This window comes from Schistocerca americana, chromosome 3 (genome assembly GCF_021461395.2).
Source record: "Schistocerca americana isolate TAMUIC-IGC-003095 chromosome 3, iqSchAmer2.1, whole genome shotgun sequence".
Classification (NCBI taxonomy): domain Eukaryota; kingdom Metazoa; phylum Arthropoda; class Insecta; order Orthoptera; family Acrididae; genus Schistocerca; species Schistocerca americana.
The window spans coordinates 370137949-370159572 of NC_060121.1; the positions used below are offsets into that span (position 1 = coordinate 370137949).

Consider the following 21624-nt stretch of genomic DNA (forward strand, 5'->3'; position numbering starts at 1 on the left):
TCCTACTGCATACAAAAATCAAATTACAGCACATGTTTCACAACTGGTGGAGGAAAAGAGTTTTGAAATCATTATTGTTTGTTTCCCCCTCTGTAAAATGACTACTGTATGCAAACAATCATTAGAGGGTACTGTATTCATGCAACTTTGTTCCTAGCAGCCAACATTTAAATTCAAGCATACTTTTTGCATATGCCTCAAACAAGCATCAGAACTCACACTATTAAAAGTATCAATGTTACTGCCTGTTATAACACATCTTCTTAGCAAACTATCAAGAGTAATACTGGTAGGTGTACATCGCATATGTAATGAGAATGGTTTAACACTATTTATTGAGTCCTCTTCAGTACTTGCCAAGGGAGCCAACTAGGTAAGTCGTTATGTGACACTTTCAAATCTTATATATTACAGCTATGTTTTTCATTTTCAATATATTGTCATTTGAATACGTTTTCAGAACAGCATACTTGGTCTGGAATTCTCTGGTAAAGATAAAAATGGTAGACGAGTAATGGGGCTTCTACCTGGCCAAGGCTTAGCAACTAATGTTATTGCTGAGAATGTTTATGATGTCCCACAGTCATGGAGTTTGGAGGATGCAGCTACAGTACCTGTTGTATACACTACAGTAAGTTGCATTCATGATTTTGTGTGGCATAAAGGAGTTTAAAAAAAAAAAAGAAAAAAGAAAAAAAAAAGAAAAAGAGAGAGCAGCAGCAAGTTACTGTGTCAAACAGATGCGGTGACTCAGATTTTATATTTGGTCTCCTGGTCTCCACATCTTGAGCAAACCCATATAATGAATATGATTTACCTTGTGACATTATAACCTGGTAGTTAATGTCTGTTTTTGTATGGCTTAGTTGGTGTAAGTGATGAAATGTACACAACCCATTTTTTAGGTGTTTTATGTCAGCCGATAAAATTTCTTTGGACTTGCTTCAAATTATTGTAGTTATTCCTTCAATCCTTCAATAAAAACATGTTTCATTGAACAAATAGCTTTAGACATCTTGTGTAGAAATTCAGTGAAAATGTGTAGGGTGTATAAATGTCATTGAGAGTGAACACTTCACATAAAAGCAGACACGAAAACATGTTTAAATAATTGACACCTTTACACTTTTCGTGAATGACAGTTTGAGAAAATAAATTGTATACTTTAGCTGTCACAGTTACCTTTTCTTTTGATGAAAAGTATAAGCTGAATGATGTAATATGTTGTACGAAAAGAAAATTACACTGCCTGCTTATTGAAATTGTGCTGTCCATTAGAAAACTGATTATGAAATCCTAAGTTTTCTTTTTGACATTTCCTGAACTTTGTAAATTATAATTTCCCTTAAAAGAGGTAACAACAGCAGAATTTCCAACATATTAAATGAATTGTTTTGTTGCTACACATCACCACTCCTCATAAACCTTTGTAAGAGATACTGTCGTTTACAGGTAACAAAATAATATAACACAAAAATAGTAAAGCTATCTAAAAACTGAAGTGTTTAGTAGTGAATGAGCACATGTTTTCTTAGATATCAATCTTGTATTTTTCTCAACTAATGTGACTGACACATATCATAGTTCTGAGGACATTATTTGATGTATGCCTATAACACAGAAGAGTGACTTTCTTTTTCCTGGTTTATGGCAGCTCTGTAGAAGAATGCAAGTTTAAAAGCTGAGAATAATTTTCATTCTCATGATTTTAAGATTTTTCCAGTGTATGACAATTTTCAACTGTTCTCATGTGTTTAGATTAGATTAGATTTATGTTTATTACAATTGATCCATAGTGAGGAGGTCCTCCAGGCTGTAGAAGATGTCAGAAAAAAAATACGTGACAAATATTTACAACTGAAACAAATAAGCTAATGTGCCTGCCACAGTTCCCAAGTGGAATGATTGTCATTTTTTTAATGAACTCTATATGAAAGAATTATCTTACAGACACTCATTTACGAAGATCACATTAATGCTCTGAATTTAAAATTTAAAAAAATGTTTTTTATTTATAAGTTCAAAAACATGTAATAGAACTACTACAATAGTTATTTACAATGAACACATTACTGCACTGAAATTGTGCAGAAGTTAGACTGTACTTACACACACACACACACACACACACACACACACACACACACACGCACACGCACATGCACATGCACATGCAAACAGCCATGTGACTTTGTTGAGATGGTATATTACTTCAACAAACTACCTTGTTGCCATTCGCAGTGGTCCTGATGACTGATTTTCTTCCGCTTCACACTGTCTTGTGCATTCCCGCCATCTTGCTATCAATCCTGCAATGCTAGGACATGGCTCTGCTAATGAAGTGGAAGGAGAAGTGCACTGTCAGGAAATGTCCTATGGTCCTCAGATCCAGTGCCACAACTACAAAACTCATGACAGTGGTCCTCAGATACTATGCCACAACTACCAAACTCACAACACTGCTGGAGTGTGGTAGCCGTGACTATGCAGAAGTCTTAGTTCTTCAGGCAGCATGATGCAAGCAAAACTTCCCATTGCCTATCGTTGTTTTTTGGGCTCACTCAAGGATGGATATAAGGGGTGTTCAAAAAGAAACAAGCCAGAGGTATAATTACAGAAATCAATACCTGTATGTTAGAAGTACTGATGCTGGCTGTTGAAATACCTGTCCCACTGTGACAAAAGCTGATTAATGGCAGTCTCATAAAATTCCGGGGGCTGCGATGTTAACCAGTTCTGCACATATAGCTGGACATCGTCTTTCGAGGCGAATCATTTGCCCCTCAGATCCTTTTTAGGGGACCAAAAATGGTGTAATCACAGGGAAAGAGGTCTGGACTGCATGGAGGGTGGCTGAGAACCTCCCATTTGAATTTCTTCAGGAGTGCTGCAACTGTATTGGCTATATGAGGCTTTGCATTGTCATGGTGCAGAATGACACCATGGGTGAGATTACCTGGTCCTTTTGATTTGATCGCTTCGTGAAGGGTGGTCAAGGTTTGCGAGTAATGCTGAGCTTTCACTGTTGTCCTTTGCTGCAGGAAGTAAATCAGAAGGGGGCCACCTTGGTCAAAGAAGAACATCAGGATAACCCTTCCTGCACTCACTTTGGACAACAACGTCCAGCTATACGTGCAGAACTGGTTAACATCGCAGCCCCGGCAATTTTATGAGACAGCCATCGACCACCTTGTGTCACAGTGGGACAAGTGTTTCAACAGCCATGGTCAATACTTCTAACATACAGGTACTGGTTTCTGTAATTAAGCCCCGGCTTGTTTCTTTTTGAATGACCCTTATACAAAGCATTACTTAATTATAAACTGCTGTCTTCATTTAAAAATTCATTTCATACCTGGATTTCTACAGATATTTTCAAGTTGAAGTACCAGAATGTGATGGCTGATTGTAACAAATTGATGCCATCTTAATTCATGATATATCTTTTGGAGATGTAGTGCTCCAGGAAAGCTGACTTCATACTCATACTCTTTATTCATGTGACCATCGGGCTCCACACATCTCTCCTGGGCATCCACACAGTCAGAGCTGTCTACATTTTCTTATATTGTCAAACAATGCAGAAGACTCCTGGTTTCCAGAGTTATAGGTTATCCTTAACAGAATCCTACAAGGCTTTTGTCTTGGCTGGTGCTTTACACTATATTTCCAGAATGTTCTCCCAGATATGACTGATGTGTTTTCCTCATAAGGGGTAAGCACCATTGCAACAGGCTTTTCCTTTTCCTGTGGAAGCTGTGGCTCAGACTTTCATAGCTTTGAGGGGCACTGTATCTGACAGTTGTTGTAGCAACCCTTTCAGGAAATAGCTAATAACTCTTGTTCAGAGATTTTGTGAATCCGAGTGCTTAGGATAACTTCACATTGTGAGAGGACATGACTGCTGGAGACATAGAAGTATAACTCTGTATGCATAGGTTTACAGTAAAAACTGTGTCCTAGTGTGCTATGTGCACTTCACTTGATGAGCACTTCAAAAAACAGAGGTTGGTTTTCTTCTGTCTCCTTTATGAATCTAATGTAATGGTGGAATGAGTTCAGATGTTGCAAAAATGTTTATGGAGGCCTTTGAAGAAGAAATCCTGGTGTCAACATTTTGTGAGCCCTCATGTTTCTTTCAATATGTTGGTGATATGTGAATAAATGAGTGTGGGTTTCTTGTCACATCAGATTTGTATCTAACCTCAGTCTTTCAATAACTTCCTCTGTCATCATCATTGGAAGTTATCTGTAACTTTATGATACATTATTTAGTTGGCTGAATTATGTTATGGAGATGTCACAAAATCATGGAACTCCCATATCCTACCAGAGGTTAAGGTGATGTTTATGAGTGGAGAACATTTGTAGCAATGCTGATTTCATTAGACGGAAGATGACTTAGGTTATTTCTCTGTAGCTTTTCAGCATTGAAGCCCATTTGCATCCACCATTATGGGTATAGTGGCTATACCAGTTGAAGTGGTTGCACGTTCTGATCTCATTGATTTCTTTGAGACAGATAACCAGTAGGCAGATCCATGGGATAAGACTTTCATTTTGTCAAACATAATATAGTGAATGGAGATGGGGTCTATTCAGGATCAGAGAAAATAAGAGCACTCTCAGATTTTCTGACTCCTCAACACATTCACTATGTGAGAAACGTTTGTAGACTGTACTTGTACTGCTGGTGATTCATAAAGGATTTATGTACCAAGGCACAGCTCTTGTATTTGTATTTATTATTTGGTCCAGTAAATCTTGCATGCGGAGTACAGCACATCTAATATTGAACAGGTCAGTGCAAATGTATCTTCATGTTTACATTATGTTTTCTGTGTATTAATGAATACAATTTTTTCCAGCTTTGGCTTATAATTAAACCTCTTCATCTAGAAAATTACAACTGAAAATATGAATAAATTAATATTAATGATTACAGTCTGTACATGCTACAAGTAGATAGGCATCTACACAGTATTTTTGTAAGTGATAGGGAATGTGACTTATACACTTACCATTAACTTTCTTAGGCTCTCAAAGATTTTGGAGGAACTCTTCCAGACTATGGAAGGAATACATTAATTGACATTCCTTTAATACTGCTTTAAATTTTTTAAACCATTTTTTTATTATTGTAATTTCTGTTGGAAATCTATTGTAAATAACTTTACCATGGTGTAATGTTCCTTTTTGGTACAAACGGGTCTTTATTTGATGCATGTAAAAGTCAGTTTTCTGTTTTGTGTTATGATGATGAAGATTTTCATTTTTGGGGAAGACACTAGGATTTGTGCAAAAACTGCTACAGGGATATGCCACATTTTTGTGAAACAAGGTGAAGGGAAGATCTTTCCTTGTTATTAAGGAGACACTAACATATATTCCAGTCCTTGCGTTGTATAATAAGAGTGCCAAGACAAAACTTCACTTTGATGCTAGTGGTTACAGCATAGGTACACTTCTAGTTCAAATTCAGAAGGTGCTGAAATGGTGATGGCCTGTGCTTCCAGAGTAATCTGCAAGTCTGAGCAGAACTACTCCACAATTTAAAAAAAGTACCCTGCAGTTGTTTTGGCCATCAACAAGTCCTGACTATATTTACTTGAAAAACCATTCACTGTTGTGATGAACCACCATTCTCTGTGCTGGCTGTCTAGCCTGAAGGATCCATTGAGTTGACTGGCAAGATGGGGACTAAGGCTCCAAGTATACAACTTCACAGTGGCGTACAAAATTGGATGCCTATACAAGGATGCTGGCTGACTTTCAAGAAATTGTGTGGCAGAATATGAACCTCCATCATTCCTGAATTAAATGACACTGCAACTGAACACAGGGCAATCCATAGAAGCTTTGAAGAATTAAGAACCAACCAAAAGGAGAATTCCATTAATAAACATAGCATTATGTAAGAGGAACCATTATTCACTGATTTGGAAATGATTGCTCATCATCTGGACTCCTCTGCGGCCAGTTATACTGAAGTTTTTCCATGATGCTCCAACATCTGTTAACATGGGATTCGTAAAGACTCTAGACACAATCAGACACATGTACCATTGGTGAGGACTTTATCAATCTGTTAGATACTATGTGAGCCACTGTAAGGAATGTCAGTGTGAGAAGCATGTGTCATATTTACCTCTGGAACATCTAATACCATTTCCACATGCAACAGCACCATTCCAGTGAACTGGAGTTGACCTTTTGGGTGGGATCCCAAAGTCGAAGAACGTGAATCTCACTTGCTGTTCTATAATCAAAATTGTGCCAACTGCCAAAGCTCCATAAATTGCCAAGTCCTTGTAGAAGACATCATTTTGAAGCATAAAGCACCTGATGGGGTGATCTCTGATCATGGAAAAGTTTGCCAATCGAAACTGGCATCAGAGGTAATGTCACATTGCAACATCACATACAGGTTGATAATGCTTACCACCCACAGATTGTGGCCACACAGAATGCTTTGATAAGATATTGGTAGATATGCTTTCTAGACAGGACAATGTCTAACAGAGACATTGGGATACAATATTGCTTGTCATGACATTTACATACAACAAGCAAAGAAATACACTACAGGCTTCACACCATTCTTTCTGCTCCACGGTTGCTAGGCTGAAATGACAATGGATATACTATTCCTTTTTGAGCTGGACATTACTCTGAATAACTATGTGAAGCACCTCATCACTAGGACCAAAGAAGCAAGACAGCTGGCTCCCAGTTGACACCCGGGAGAAAGATAGAGATTGCTATTAGAGCAAGCACCAGCCAGTGAGACACAGCCTGAGAAACTTTTTATGGGTTTTTGTTCCTGTGTGGAAAATGGAACTGTCAGAAAATTTACTAAAATGCTACTTTGGATCATTTTGTATTCTTCCTTGATTGTCAGTTATCAATAGAAAGTTGAGGATGGTGATCATTCATCGAAAATATAAAAGCACAGAGATGTCATCCAATATCCTCCACATGAAGCCCTACTACCATCCTGAGGTGCAGATCTTGTGAGGGCTTCTCATTCAAGGAAACTGAAGACTGTGATGGCAATCACAAAGTTTTGATGGGAGGGGCTATCTTTGATTGTCATCGTAATGAAGAGGATGAGACAACATGACCAGAATATGAGGATTCGTCAGCACTGCCATACAGAGGACCAATAACAAGATCTAGCTCAAGGTGCTGTAGTTGACTCCAGTGAGAACTATGAAAATGGGCCACTGTTTCCCCAGGAGAGGGAGCAATGTTGAGAGATGTGTTGTATGCTGTGTGGCATACTAGATCCATGTTTTTCCCATGTGTGTGCAGTAGTACCCTACATCTGTGTCAAAACTCTGCAAGCCATCTGGTTGTGAGGACTTCTGGCACCACTTTCTGATCCCCTCTTTCCTGTTCCATTTGCGAATTGGCATGTGAGAAGAATGTTCTCAGCAAACCTTTGTATTAGCTCTAATTTCTTGAATTTTTCATTGTAGTCATTTTGCCATATATTGGAGGAACTAATATTTTATCCGATGCTTCCCAGAACATACTCTCAGAATTTCAGTAGTAAAACCCTCTGTGATGTACATTCCCTCTATTGTAATATCTATTACTGGAGTAGATTGAGAATCTCCTCTCCATAACACTCTCTTGATGACCAAATGATCGCATGACGAAATACGCTGCTCGTTGTAGGATCTTGTCTGTCTCTCCTGTTAATACCACTGGTAAAGGGTTCCATACTGATAAGCAATCCTCGCAAATAAGTCAAACAAGTATTTTGTAAGTCACTTCTTTCATGGATGAACTTTATTTCCTTAAGGTTCTTCCTTTGAATCACAGTCCTTCATGTGGTCAACCCACCTTTTTAAGGGCTCTGGATGGTACTCCTAGATATTCATTATTGTTTTCAGCAATTTGTCACTGATAGTGTAATTGTACAGAAGTGGATTTCTTCTCATATGTATGCACAATATGTTGCATTTATTTATGTTCAGGGTGACCTGCGAGGCCCTGCAGAATTCCTTAATCCTCTGCAGAGCTTCCTGCAGTTCAGTACATCTTCTTACAGACAACTGCATCGTTTTAAAGCAGTCTCTTGGAGGTTCTGGTGTTATCCACTAGATCTTCTATTGAGTTCTTTTTGCAGTGAAATCTTGATTCTAGTCACAGATGTGACTTGATACTCATTACACTCATATTTTTTCACTAAATGACAGTGTGGGACTGTCTCAAATGCCTTCCTGAAGTCAAGGAACATGGGATCAACCAGAGTGCCAATGTCTACAGTGCTTTGAATCTCAGCTGAGTTTCACAAGATCTCTGTTTGTTGAATCCATATTGCTGTTTGTGAAAGCCTTGTTGATTTTTGTAGAAGATATTTTCTTTCTTCAAAAATGTCATAATACATAGGCACAAAACATGTTCCATAATTATACATCTAACTGATTTCATTAGTATACGCCTACAATTATGTGCATCTGTCCTAAGGCTTCTCTTGAAAACAGGATTGACCTGCACTTTTTTCCAGTTGATTAGTAACCTTTGTTGCTCAGTGACCTGTTATAGACTTTTGCTAGAAGGGGAGGAAATTCTTTCACATAATCTCTGTGAATCTTATGGGTACGTCATATCATCCAGGTGCTGTTCTTTCGCTAAGCAATTCTGGTTGCGTTTGTATTCTGGTGTCACTTATCCCAACATCAGCCATTTCAATGTCCTTGCAATGAATGAAAGGATTGTCCCTATTATGATCTTCCACAGTGAAACAGTTTTGGAAGACCAAACCCTGTATTTCAGCCTTCTCATTGTCATCTTCCAGTTTGATGCCAATATGGTCACTGAGTGAATTATCAGATGATTTCAGCCCCGCTTTCCACTCATTTATTTTGTGTATAACCAAAATTTGTTAGAGTTTGCAGTCAGATCAGTTATCAAAATTTTACTTTCAAAGTCATTGAATGCTTCTCTCATTGCTCTTCTTATGCTCATTTTCACCTCATTTAGTGTTTGTTTGTCAACTAAGTTTTGACTTCTCTTAAATGTGTAATGAAGCTTTCTTTGTTGACAGAGCAACTTTCCAACACTGCTATTAAGACACCATGCATCTTATCCATCCCTTAAGCCTTTCTTAGAACTACTTGTCTAGGCCTACTGAATGATGATTTCAATTTTATCCATTTGTGCTCCAGATCTTCCTCCTCAGAACTGAGTATTTGATTTTGACTACTCAGATAGTCTCCATAATTTGTATCCTGCCACTCTCGCTAAGCAGAAATATTTTCCTACTTTTCTTAAGAGTCCTTACGATGTATGATGTCATTGATACTATCACAGTCTTTTTATCACTGAAGCCCTCCTCTGTGTTAACTGATTTGAAAAGTTCAGGTATGTTTCTTGCTAGGAGGTCTAAGATGAAATCCACACAAGGTGGTTCTTGAACTATCTGCTTTAAATAATTTCTGGAAAAGACATTCAGATCAATGTCAGGCAAATCCCTGTGTCTAAAATTAGTTTTGATCATGTGATTTTCCCATTTCAAAGCTGGCAAATTGAAAACTCCCTCTTTTACAATAGCATGATCAGGAATCTTATATGTGGAATTCTGCATGTTCTCACTGAAGCACTCTGCCACTACAGCTGCTTATGCAGCCAGTCTCTAAAAGCATCCAGTTACTATGTTTGACCCATCATTTATGCTTAACTTCAGCCACATTATTTCACAGTTGGAATCCATAATTTCACTAAATATAATTGAATTCTTTACTGCAATAAATGCACCATGATCACTGACATCTAACCTCTCATTTTAATATACAATGAGGCGCCAAAGAAACTGGGATAGGCATGCATATTCAAATACAGAGATATGTAAACAGGCAGAATATGGTGCTGCAGTTGGCAATGCCTATATAAGACAACAAGGGTCTGGCGCAGTTGTTAAATCAGTTACTGCTGCTACAATGGCAGGTTATCAAGATTTAAGTGAGTTTGAACATGGTGTTATAGACAGCACCCAAGTGATGGTATATAGCATCAGCGAGGTAGTGATGAAGTGGGAAATTTCCCCTATGACCATTTCACGAGTGTAGCCTGAATATCAGAATCTGGTAAAACATCAAATCTCTGACATCGATGTGGCCAGAAAAAGATCCTGCAAGAACGGGACCAATGATGACTGAAGAGAATTGTTCAACATGACAGAAGTGGAACCTGTGACGGTTCGCCTGCTTCATTTCTTCATGTGTTGTCCTTGATGTCGACGTACTGCATTGTGATACTGGCTTAAAAATGGGTAGTGGAAGTACAACACTGACTACTTTAAATAATGTAGCCAACAGATGCGAAGTTGCGTTTGACAGTAGTTTACTTTCACTGTTCACAACCCCCAATAATACACAGTTATATATAGCCAGTGCACTATTGTTTTCACTTTCCATAAGCCTCATTAATAGCTTGCAGCCACACCTCCAGCTGATTTTGCTAACATGTTTTCAAATAGAGCCAAATAAATACTTTAAGAATACTGTTAGCTGTTCCTCCAAATGTTTATAATTATTACAGACTTTATAAGTCAACACTAGAATTTAAGTTATGGAACAATTACTGATTTCGCCATGTATGTTGTAAACTATGCCTTTAATGAAAGTATTAACTAGGAATAGTTGAAATAAATTAGAAAATCAATTACATACATAAAAAATACATACAGAAAATTAGATCTGGTGTTATATTCTTTAAAACTGAGGGCCAACCTTTCTCTTTGATGAAAATGCAGATTACACTCACATATGTTAATGGCAATTAGTTAAAAGTGAAAAAACAAATTTGAGGAGGCAGATGGCAAAACAAGATGGGAAGTAAAAATATCTCAGCTTGCTTCATCACAAACCTTTCCACAAATTGCATATTTCAATGCTGGGCCAACAACAACTGTCAGCTTGCAAACCATTCAACGAAACATCATCGATATAGGCTTTCCAAGCCGAAGGCCCACTCATGAACCCTTGACGACTGCATGACACAAAGATTTATGCCTCACCTGGGCCCGTCAACACTGACATTGGACTGTTGATGACTGGAAACATGTTGCCTTGTCGGGCAAGTCTCATTTCAGATTGTATCGAGCAGATGGATGTGTACGGGTATGAAAACAATCTCATGAATCCATGGACTCTGCATGTCAGCAGAGGACTGTTCTAGTTGGTGAAGGGTGTGTAATATGTGTGGGGCAAGTGCAGTTAAAGTGATATGGGACCCCTGATATGTCTAGATACAACTGTGACAGATGACATGTACATAAGCATCCTATCTGATCACCTGTCCATTGTCCATTCCCATGGAGTTGGGCAATTCTGACGGGACAATGTGACACCCCACACGTCCAGAATTGCTACAGAGTGGCTCCAGGAGCACTCTTCTGAGTTTAAACATTTCTGATGGCCACCAAACTCCTCAGACATGAACATTATTGAGGATATCTGGGGTACCTTGCAACGTCCTGTTCAGAAAAGATCTCCAACCCCTCGTACTCTTATGGATTTATGGACAGCCCTGCAGGATTCATAGTGTCTATTCTCTCCGGCACTACTTCAGACATTAGTTGAGTTCATTTTACCTTGTGTTGCAGCACTTCTGCATGCTCCCGGGGGCCCTACACGATATTAGTCAGGTGTGCCAGTTTCTTTGGCTCCTTAGTGTACATTCCTATCTGCATTTAGGATTTCATTGCTATTCACTTCTGGTTTCAACCAGCTTTCCATTCATAATAATGTCTGGTCGTTATTATCTTTAATAAGCAATACTAGTTCTGGATGGTCCTGCAGTTCACTTATATCATATTAATCTTTTATATTTACAATCTCTGCTAATTAACATTCTCTGAGAATAATCCAGCAAGCAGTTCATTTCTGATCCCAAAGGCTGGTTCCCCTAACCTAAAAAGAAAGCCCATGTTCATGCCACACATGCCAGTCTACTATCATAGTAACCGCTTCCTGCATGTAGTGCACACCTGTCTTACTGAGAGGAGCCTACACAGTTCTCCTCCTGATAGAGCTCAAGAAATTTGGATCCAGTATTGTTGCAAGATTGTCTCAGCCTCTGGCTTAGACCTTCCACTCTGCTCCAACTATGCAACTAATGTGTGCAGCAGCCACTGGCACAGCTTTCTCCACATTTTGGAAGAGACTTCCCTCCAAACATACTGCACGTACACCGCCATTCTTTCTTGACCTGCCTGCTATTTCTCTGAGGGACTTCATTACCCATGTAACGTTGGAGCTCCTAATGACTAGCACACTCACCCTCTGAGCTTGTTGGGACTGGGCTGAAAAATCGGCCACTGGCCCAACAGGAGAAGCTACCCATGCTGATTCAGAAATGTTATCAACTATGAGTAGTGCCTCATACCTGTTGTTGAGGCATAAGAAGCCAGCAGTGCAGCCACTTCCCACATTTGCCCTCTGCCTAGAGATATGCAAACACACCACTGCCTGCCACTCACTCTCAAGTGAAGACAGACCAGTCATATGTTGTGTAATGGAAGACACAGTGACAACATGGCAATCAAGAGATTTCAAGGCACCAAAGGTTTTGTAGGTCTTGCCTTTGGTGTTCCAATGTTGGCACAGCTTTGTGCAGTAGGTAGAAGCCTGGTGACCTTGGACAATACAGCTTCCAGCTGCTTCTGGACAGCAGCCAATTGTCCTTGTGTTCGCACACAACAAGGACAGTTCCCATTCACACTGAACTGTTTAAAAACTGTATAGAATCTCAAAGAATACAAAAAAGCATTCAAGAGTAATAGAGGAAGAACAAAGAGATCTCAGCAAGAGATAAAATTACCTGACTACTGTGCTACTGAACTTGGGATGCATACAACTGCAACTTTCTCACTATACACTAAGGTTGCAAAACCCACAAGTTCTTAAAACAAATATAAATCATACTGCTGAAGAACAGATGTATCAACTGTTACTTTTCACTGTAAAGTCACCTCACACAAAAGCTAATGACAAAGAAACACACACACACACACACACACACACACACACACACACACACACACACACACACACAAGCTCTTAAAAATGTAAATATTTTCCTTGTCTGAAAAATTTCCAGGACAGGTCTTTTTTTCTGAGTTTACAATACTAAAAAGGAGCAAATGTTGATCGAAATGACTGTGCCCGTGTTTCCATGCGATCTTAGTAGGTGACAGTGCTGTGTTTAGCAGCACAATGTTTGGATTCGATGCATTAGTTACAGTGACACAAAAAATGCTGATTGTGAGCAAAGAGTGAAATTAAGTTCTGTATTGTGCTCAGGAAAACCCCTACTGAAATGTGAACATTGATTAAGCAAGCATATGCAGGCAAGGCACTTCCAAGAAGTTATGTTTTTGAGTGGCACAAAAGGTTTCATGAAGGCAGAAAATCAGTGCAAGACAATCCCAGAACTAGTCACCCATGTACAGTACAAACCAATGCAAATGTGTAGCTTGTAAGGAAGTTATTGCAAGAAGACCACACAAGAATACTAAAAGGAAACTGTTAAACTTCAGTTTCATGATACACCAATCAAATCTACAGGCTGTAAATTCAACTGAATACCTAGGAGTTACAATTATGAAACTTAAATTGGAAAGAATACATAGAAAATGTTGTGGGGAAGGCAAACTAAAGACTGCATTTTATTAGCAGAACACTTAGAATATGCCACAGATCTGCTAAAGAGAGTGCCATGTAACAGATCTACTAAAGAGATGTCTACACTACACTTGTCTGTCCTCTTTGGGGGTATTGGTGTGCAGTGTGGTATCCTTACCAGATAAGATAAGATAAGATTGAGTGCATGTAGAAATTTCAAAGAAGAGCAGCACATTTTGTAACATTGAGAAATGGGAAGAGAGTGTCATGGACATGATACAGTATTTGATGTGGACATAATAAAGTAAAGGCATTTCTCATTGTAGCAGGATCTTCTCACAAAATTTCACCCACCAACTTTCACCTCTGAATGCAAAAATATTTTGTTGATGCCAACCTACATTGGGGGAAATGATCATCACAATAAAATAAGGAAAATCAGAGCTTGCACAGAAAGATATAGATATTCGTCTCTTCTGCACTCAGTTCAGCAGAGAAATGATAGAGTATTGTTGTGAGGGTGGTTCAATGAACCCTCGCCAGGCACTTAAGAATGATTCACAGAGTATCCCTGTAGATATAGACATAACTGTGCATCCAATATCAGAACTTAATTTGAATCATGATTTGTGTCATAAGATTTTACACAAAGACTTAGGGAAAAAGAAACTTGGTGCAAAGCCCATCCCTCAGATACTAACAGATGAAGGGAATGAGGAAAGATAAGAATTTCTGCTGAACCACTGGATGGAGCCAGAAGTGATCCCATATTACTGTCAAAGATTATTGCTGGGGATGAAAGTTGGTGCTACCAGTATGACCCTCACATGAATGCTGAATGGCAGGAACCTGGATCACAAGCCTTGAAGAAAGTCAAATAACAACCTTCAATAACAAAGAAAATGTTTATTACGTTCTTTGATAGTAAAGGATTAATTCATCATGAGCATGATCTTCCAGGTCAAACAGTGAACCAAAAATTTTCGTCAAAGTCTTGAAATGTTTGTGACAAGCAATTCAATGTTGCCTCCCTGATTTGTGATATCCTCATGACTGGTTCTTACTGCATGACAATGCAACACCCCATGCAGCCTTATGTGTTACTAAGTACCCGATCAGAAATTCTGTTATTGCCATCCCACATCCGTCATGTTTGCCTGGCATCTTGACTTGTGAATTTTTCATGTTTTTGCACATGAAAAGGTGACTTAAAGGAAAGCTTCATCAAGATATCTCAGACATCCAACGGGCAATGACAAACGAGCTTACAAGCATCACAGATGAAAATTTCCCTGCTTGCTTCCAAGACCTCGAGAAACATTAGCAACTGTGCATAGATAGCCAAGGGGACTACTTTGATAGGAGTTAGGATCATTACTTGGTAAGTGCAATTTTATATTTTTTAAAAACCTGTCTTGGAACTTTTCTGACAAAGAGAGTAAGCAATAATCAACATAGATAAAATCACAGACAATATTCACTTATTGAGAAGATCATGAGAAAAGAACTAAACTAAACACTGTGTCTAACATAAACAACTGCCGCTGCTGCTCTCTCCTGGGTGGCTGGAGTTAAACTGAATATGAAGACATCATGCACTAGAAATACAGTGAAGTTTGTATGATGTAAACTGTGCCTTTGAGAGTGAACACCACTCATACAGGAAGATATAAATACTCTTTTCTACTTGCAATTGATGACAGTTTAAGAAAACAACATTCATACTTAAAAGATGTCACAGTTCATCACTTTTAAATTTTGATGAAGAATATAAGTTGAAAGATGTACTATGATGTATAAAAAGATAATCACTTACCCTGCTGAGTAATATTGGTTGCTCATTGGAAAGTGGTTATGAAATCCTCAATTTCTTGCAGAGCTTTTGTATGATTTGTAAATAATACCTTACTTTAAATGAGATAACAACAATAGAATCCCCAACATGGGAAACAAATTACTTTTGTGCATGCATACCATCACTAGTGCTAAAACTTTGTAAATGATATTGTCATTTAAAGGAGACAAAATAATAGAATGTGAAGTATGTAAAGTAAATTATTATTTTCAAACATAATACACTGCTCATCTTAAAACTGAAGTGAATACTAGTGAACCATCACATAAAAGGAATCACAATCTTGTCTAAGACATCATTTTCATATATCTAAAAACAAAGATGATGTGACTTACCAAACGAAAGCACTGGCACGTTGATAGACACACAAACAAACACAAATATACACACAAAATTCTAGCTTTCGCAACCAACGGTTGCTTCGTCAGGAAAGAGGGAAGGAGAGGGAAAGACGAAAGGATGTGGGTTTTAAAGGAGAGGGTAAGAAGTCATTCCAATCCCGGAAGTGGAAAGACTTACCTTAGGGGGAAAAAAGGACGGGTACACACTCGCACGCACACACACATATCCATCCACACATATACAGATGGATATGTGTGAGTGTGCGAGTGTATACCCGTCCTTTTTTCCCCCTAAGGTAAATCTTTCCGCTCCCGGGATTGGAATGACTCCTTACCCTCTCCTTTAAAACCCACATCCTTTCGTCTTTCCCTCTCCTTCTCTCTTTCCTGACGAAGCAACCGTTGGTTGCGAAAGCTACAATTTTGTGTGTATATTTGTGTTTGTTTGTGTGTCTATCGACGTGCCAGCGCTTTCGTTTGGTAAGTCACATCATCTTTGTTTTTAGATATATTTTTCCCACGTGGAATGTTTCCCTCTATTATATTCACATCATTTTCATATGTTTTTAAACTGATATGAGTCATGACCAGTGCACTCATTAGTTCTGAGGCCATTATTTGAGATATGCCAATACCACAGGATTGTCACCATTTTTATGCCGATTAATAGCAACTCTGTAGAAGATTGCAAGTTCAACAGCTGAGAATAATTTTCATTCTTGTGATTTTAAGATTTTCTAAGTATATGATGATTCTGGACTGTGACTTGCATTATTTTAGCAACAGTCCTGATGACTGATCATCTTCCACTGAACTCTGTCTTGCTGTCAATCCCAAGCCTAAAGTGCTCAGAAATGGCTCCATTGATGAATTGGAAGGAGAAGTACACTGTTAGGATACAATCATTGGTCCTTGGAGCCTGTGCCATAACTGCCAGTCGCAGGGGTCTTAGATCTCCAGCTGGCATGATCAAGCAGATCTTCCCACCAACTACCACAGTGTTTTGAGCACTCTCAGGGCTGGATGCCAAGCCTTAGTCAATTGGAAACTGGTCTCTTTATGTAAATGTTGTCTTTATGTAAATGTTCATTGTGTAGTTGTATCTCTACAGATATTTTTATGATGTATTACCAGAATTTGGTGGCTTGATTCATAATGTATGCTTTGGAGACATAGTGTTCCAGGAAAGCTGACTTTGTACTTATGTGTTGCTCTGCATTCATTCAACCCTTAGGCTCAACACTTCTTTCCTGTAGCATACAGGTAATCTGGGCTATCTACACTTTCTCATATTGTAAAGGATGCAGAAAACTTGTAGATTAAAGAGTTATAGGTTACCCTTAACAGATCCCAACAATGCATTTGTACTGGGTAGCAGGCACTATACACAATTTACGTTATATTTCCTGAGCAAACACCATTACAGTAGATTTCTCTTTTGTCTGTTCAAGCTATGGCCTAGACTTTTATGACTTTAAGGTACACTGTATCTGGCAGTTGTTGTCCCAGCCCTTCCAGAAAATTGCTAAACACTCTTGTTCAGAGATTCTGTGAAGCCTGTGCACTAGTGTGCATAGGATACCTTCACATTGTGAGATGACATGACAGCTGGAGAACAGAAATATAATTCTGTATGCTTTGGTTTACAGTAGACATAGAGACATAGCATCCTAGTGTGTATACGGAGCGTATCCTATCAGATGCTTTTCTCCATTAACCATCTGACCCAAAATAAAGCCTACTACTTCATCAGAAGCATCAATGAGAGGATGAACTCTTTTTTCAAAACTGAGAAAAATCAGTACCGAATCCAAAATCAATGCCTCCTTTAATTTCTAAAGTGCTAGCTTTCACACATTATGTCCACTGAAACTTTACACCCTTTTAAGTAACCTGTTCAAAGATTCAGCTATTTTTGCAATATCTCTTATGAATTCATAGTAGTAGTTACACAAACTGACAAAATGCTGTATCTGTTTGATTGTTCATAGGAGGTGGAAAATTTTGAATCATTCTGTAAGACAAGAAAGTCCCTGCACACCATACCATTTACACTAATTATGTGTCCCAGATAGTTAACTCGAGTTTGAGCACAATGGCACTTGAACATGCTCAGCATCAGATATGCTGACTGCAAACTATTAAAAGCATCCTCCAATCATCTCACATGCTCTTTTGAAAAATTATTATATCATCTAAATAACCCATACAACTCTTTGGCTTCATCCCTCTTAAAACTCCATCCAGTAACCACAAAAAAGTCGCATGTGGCTTTGTAAACCAAATGGCATCCACTAATACCGATAATGTTCACATGGTGCCATAAATGCTTTCTTTAGCCTACCCCTAGGGCACTATTTGTAACTGATGATAACTGCTTTTGAGATGCATTATAGTAAAGTAACAACACTGATCCAAATTACCCAAGGGCTCCCTAATACTAGAGATCGAATAAACATCTCCAACAGTCTCTGCATTCAGGAGCCAATAATCACAGCAAAACCTATAAGTCTTATTTACTTCTAATGATTTTTTAGGCTCAATAACTACATTTTTGCTCCAGGAGCTGTCACTAAGTTCTATGATCCCATCTCATAGTTGCTGTTCAGTGCACTCCTCCATTAAATGCTGTATATATCTCGCTATGCGATACCATTTCCTATAAATCTGTGCACTATCCCCTTTAAGTATATGGTGCTCAGTTAAGGGAGTTGCTGGTAACCACCCATTTGTACAAAACAAGTCACTATTTCTTCCAAGCTGTGTGATTAGTGCGTTTCGAGTAACCCACCTTCTCGCATAATGCTGTTGTATTGACAATTTGCTTATGGCTTATACCCAGACTCAACCTATCAAAGGCTTCTTCCTCTAATACTTCCAGAGAGGTTGTCAGTATACCTTTTGACATGCTAACATCATCTCTGTAAGATCTATCTATGCTAACTGGAACCATATATGCATTGCCAAAATCAGTCCTAGCATGCAGTTCTTAAAGAAAATATAGCACAAGAATCACTGAATATCCTTGACCCACATTTGGCAAAATTTCGTTTGCTCCATAAACTTAGTTTTCCCAATAGTAAAATCCAGTACTGTTGTAACCAATGACTCTACACTGTTATTGCTGACTCCATGTAACTTATATTATGGTGCACCAAGTGTCCTCCTGCTCACCAGATCCAGGCTGATATGGACACATGCTCCCCCATGTTGACAAGAAACCTCTGTGCCATACCACTCACTAAGCAAACTAAGTAGCATTCTGTCTGTCCATTAACATGTGTAGTGTTATTGTCTATCATGACTGCTTTCCAGCAGTAGAAGCATTTCTGTTTGAGTTTAATAGCTGCCTCTCCTGAAAATGTTTCCTATTTTTCCTCTTCCAAAAATCTGATGCTTGTGAACCATTTTCCCACATGAATAACACTCTAGTTGCCTAACCTGTTTCTGTGTACAGCTCTTATGTCCAAACCTGTAACATTTGACCTCTGGAGGGAATGAATGGTGATCCATCTGTTGTTTTGTGATGAAATCTGTCTCCTCTCATTGTGCTCCTGTTCTAAGAGCTGCTGTTAAATCATTTGTATTCTCACTGTGAAATCTTTGTGTAATTTCTATGAGTATTCCCAGCAAGAAAATACGTGATGCTCTGTTTTTTACTCCCTGCAGTAACACCTTATTGGACTCTGCATCCTGGGTAGGCACATATGTCTGCACGTTGACTTTCTGAATCCTGTCTGAAAATACTTCCACTGATTCACTGTATTTCAAAGTCAAAGTGTGGAGCTTCTCATGAAAAAACCATATGACATTTTGTTTTTTTGTTATGCTGGCATAGTCCAACAAACACTGCTGAAATGACTGTGCTTTACTGAGGGTCTCATGATATAACACATCTGCCTTTGCTTCCCCTGTTAAATGTAAGTTAGCTACATGAAGCATTACTTCAGCTGACCAAATGCTCATTAAAGCAATAGTTGCCTTATCATTAATAAATATTGACACATATTCTGCTTTTTTTTACATGAAAAGGGATTGATAAGTGTGGCTACAGCTCAATCAAAAGGAGAAAAACCCATTCCCAACTCAGCCTCATTTTCCCCCGGCCCAAACTGTGACTGTACCTGAAAAGCTTCCAAATCCTCAATCTATGAAGGGGCTCCTCATGCTGCTGCTTTTGGCAAATATTTTCCTCTGTTAGCACTCACACTTGCTGTGTTAGAGCAGCATAAGGCACTTCAGTGGTAGCAGCATGTGTTTCTACCATTTTGCATACATTACACCTAGTTCAATATCAGAAACACAATTATCTAACTAATGCACTCAGTACTCAAAAACTCTTATAAACTGCTTCATCCCATGTATTATAGCCCATCTAGATCATAAACAATTGTGAACCAAATGACTAACATTTCTACACATAACACATGTGGCTGCTGCAGCCTCACTTCAGCCTTGCAAGATTCCAAAACTGATACCTTACTGGTACTATGCTATTTGGTCTAGCATTAATCTTAAAGAGTGATAAGTCCAAAGATTCATGTGACTTTGAAAATGTAACCTTAAACATAGTCCATCCAGTACTTACATAAATTAGGATTGACAACTGAGAACAGCCACTAAATCAGATACAAACAAAGTGAGACTCTCACCACCCATCCGGCTGAGTCGATACTGCGGAATTGGAGCAGTACCACTGCTAGTATAAATTATCAAAGTATCCAGTCATACTACTTGACATGACATAATGTACAGCACTGGGCACCTCCATGGCACCATCCTCTGCAAACCTATTCGAGGGCCATCTAGAGGAATCATTCCTAACCACCCAGAATCCCAAGCCCCTCACCTGATTCAGTTTGATAATGTCTTTGTGATCTGGATTGAGGGTGATGACACCCTATGCACATTCATGCAAACCCTCAACACCTACTTCCCCATTCACTTCACCAGGTCCTCCTCAATGCAACTAATCACTTTCCTTGACATTAACCTCTACCTCAAAGATGAGTACATGAGTACCTTCGTCCATATCAAATCCACTAACCACAAGAAATACCTCCACTTTGACAGTTGCCATCCATTTCTTACCAAGAAGTCCCTAAATACTGACTATCCACCTGTGATCATGACATCTGTAGTGATGAGCAGCCCCTCTCCCACATACCAAGGGTCTCACTGATGCATTTGCAGATGGAAATTACCCTGCCAACTGTGTGCAGAAACATATCTCCCATGCTTCATTTCTCCATGCATCCACCACCTCCCACAGTCCCACTGTCTGGCCACAGAGGGCACACAGGAGCTTTTCTGTTATGAGTCATACCACCCAGGACTGGAGCAACTGAATCATATTCTCTGCCAGGGTTTTAACGACTTGTCATCATGCCCTAAAATGAGGAATGTCCCACCCTCTACCATTCCCATGTCTTCCACAGTGGTATTCCACTACCCACTGAACCTACACAATATCTTTGTCCATCCCTACTCAACCCCTATTCCAATCCCTTGCCTCATTGCTCATATCCCTGTTATAGGCCTAGATGATAGACCTGTCCCATACATCGTCCCACCATCACCTACTCAGACCAGCCACAAACATTATCTATCCCATCAAAGCCAGGGCTATCTGTGAAAGCAGTCATGTGATTTGCAAACTAAGCTACAACCAGTGTGCTGCATTCTACATGAGCATGACAATCAACAATCTGCCTGTCCACATGAATGGCCAACAATAAACTGTGGCCAAGAACCAGCTGGACCACCCAGTTGCTAGCATGCTACCCACCAC

The 21624-nt window shown here is 39.0% G+C and overlaps 1 protein-coding gene across 1 annotated transcript in view; it reads left to right on the forward strand.

The window, feature by feature from the left end:
• Positions 1 to 21624, forward strand: part of LOC124606090 (fatty acid synthase-like) — a 448407-nt gene that overhangs the window by 327844 nt on the left and 98939 nt on the right. The window contains exon 23 of the mRNA XM_047138055.1: positions 461 to 631. Coding sequence (XP_046994011.1) covers positions 461 to 631 — 171 coding nt within the window. The remainder of the gene's footprint in view (positions 1 to 460; positions 632 to 21624) is intronic.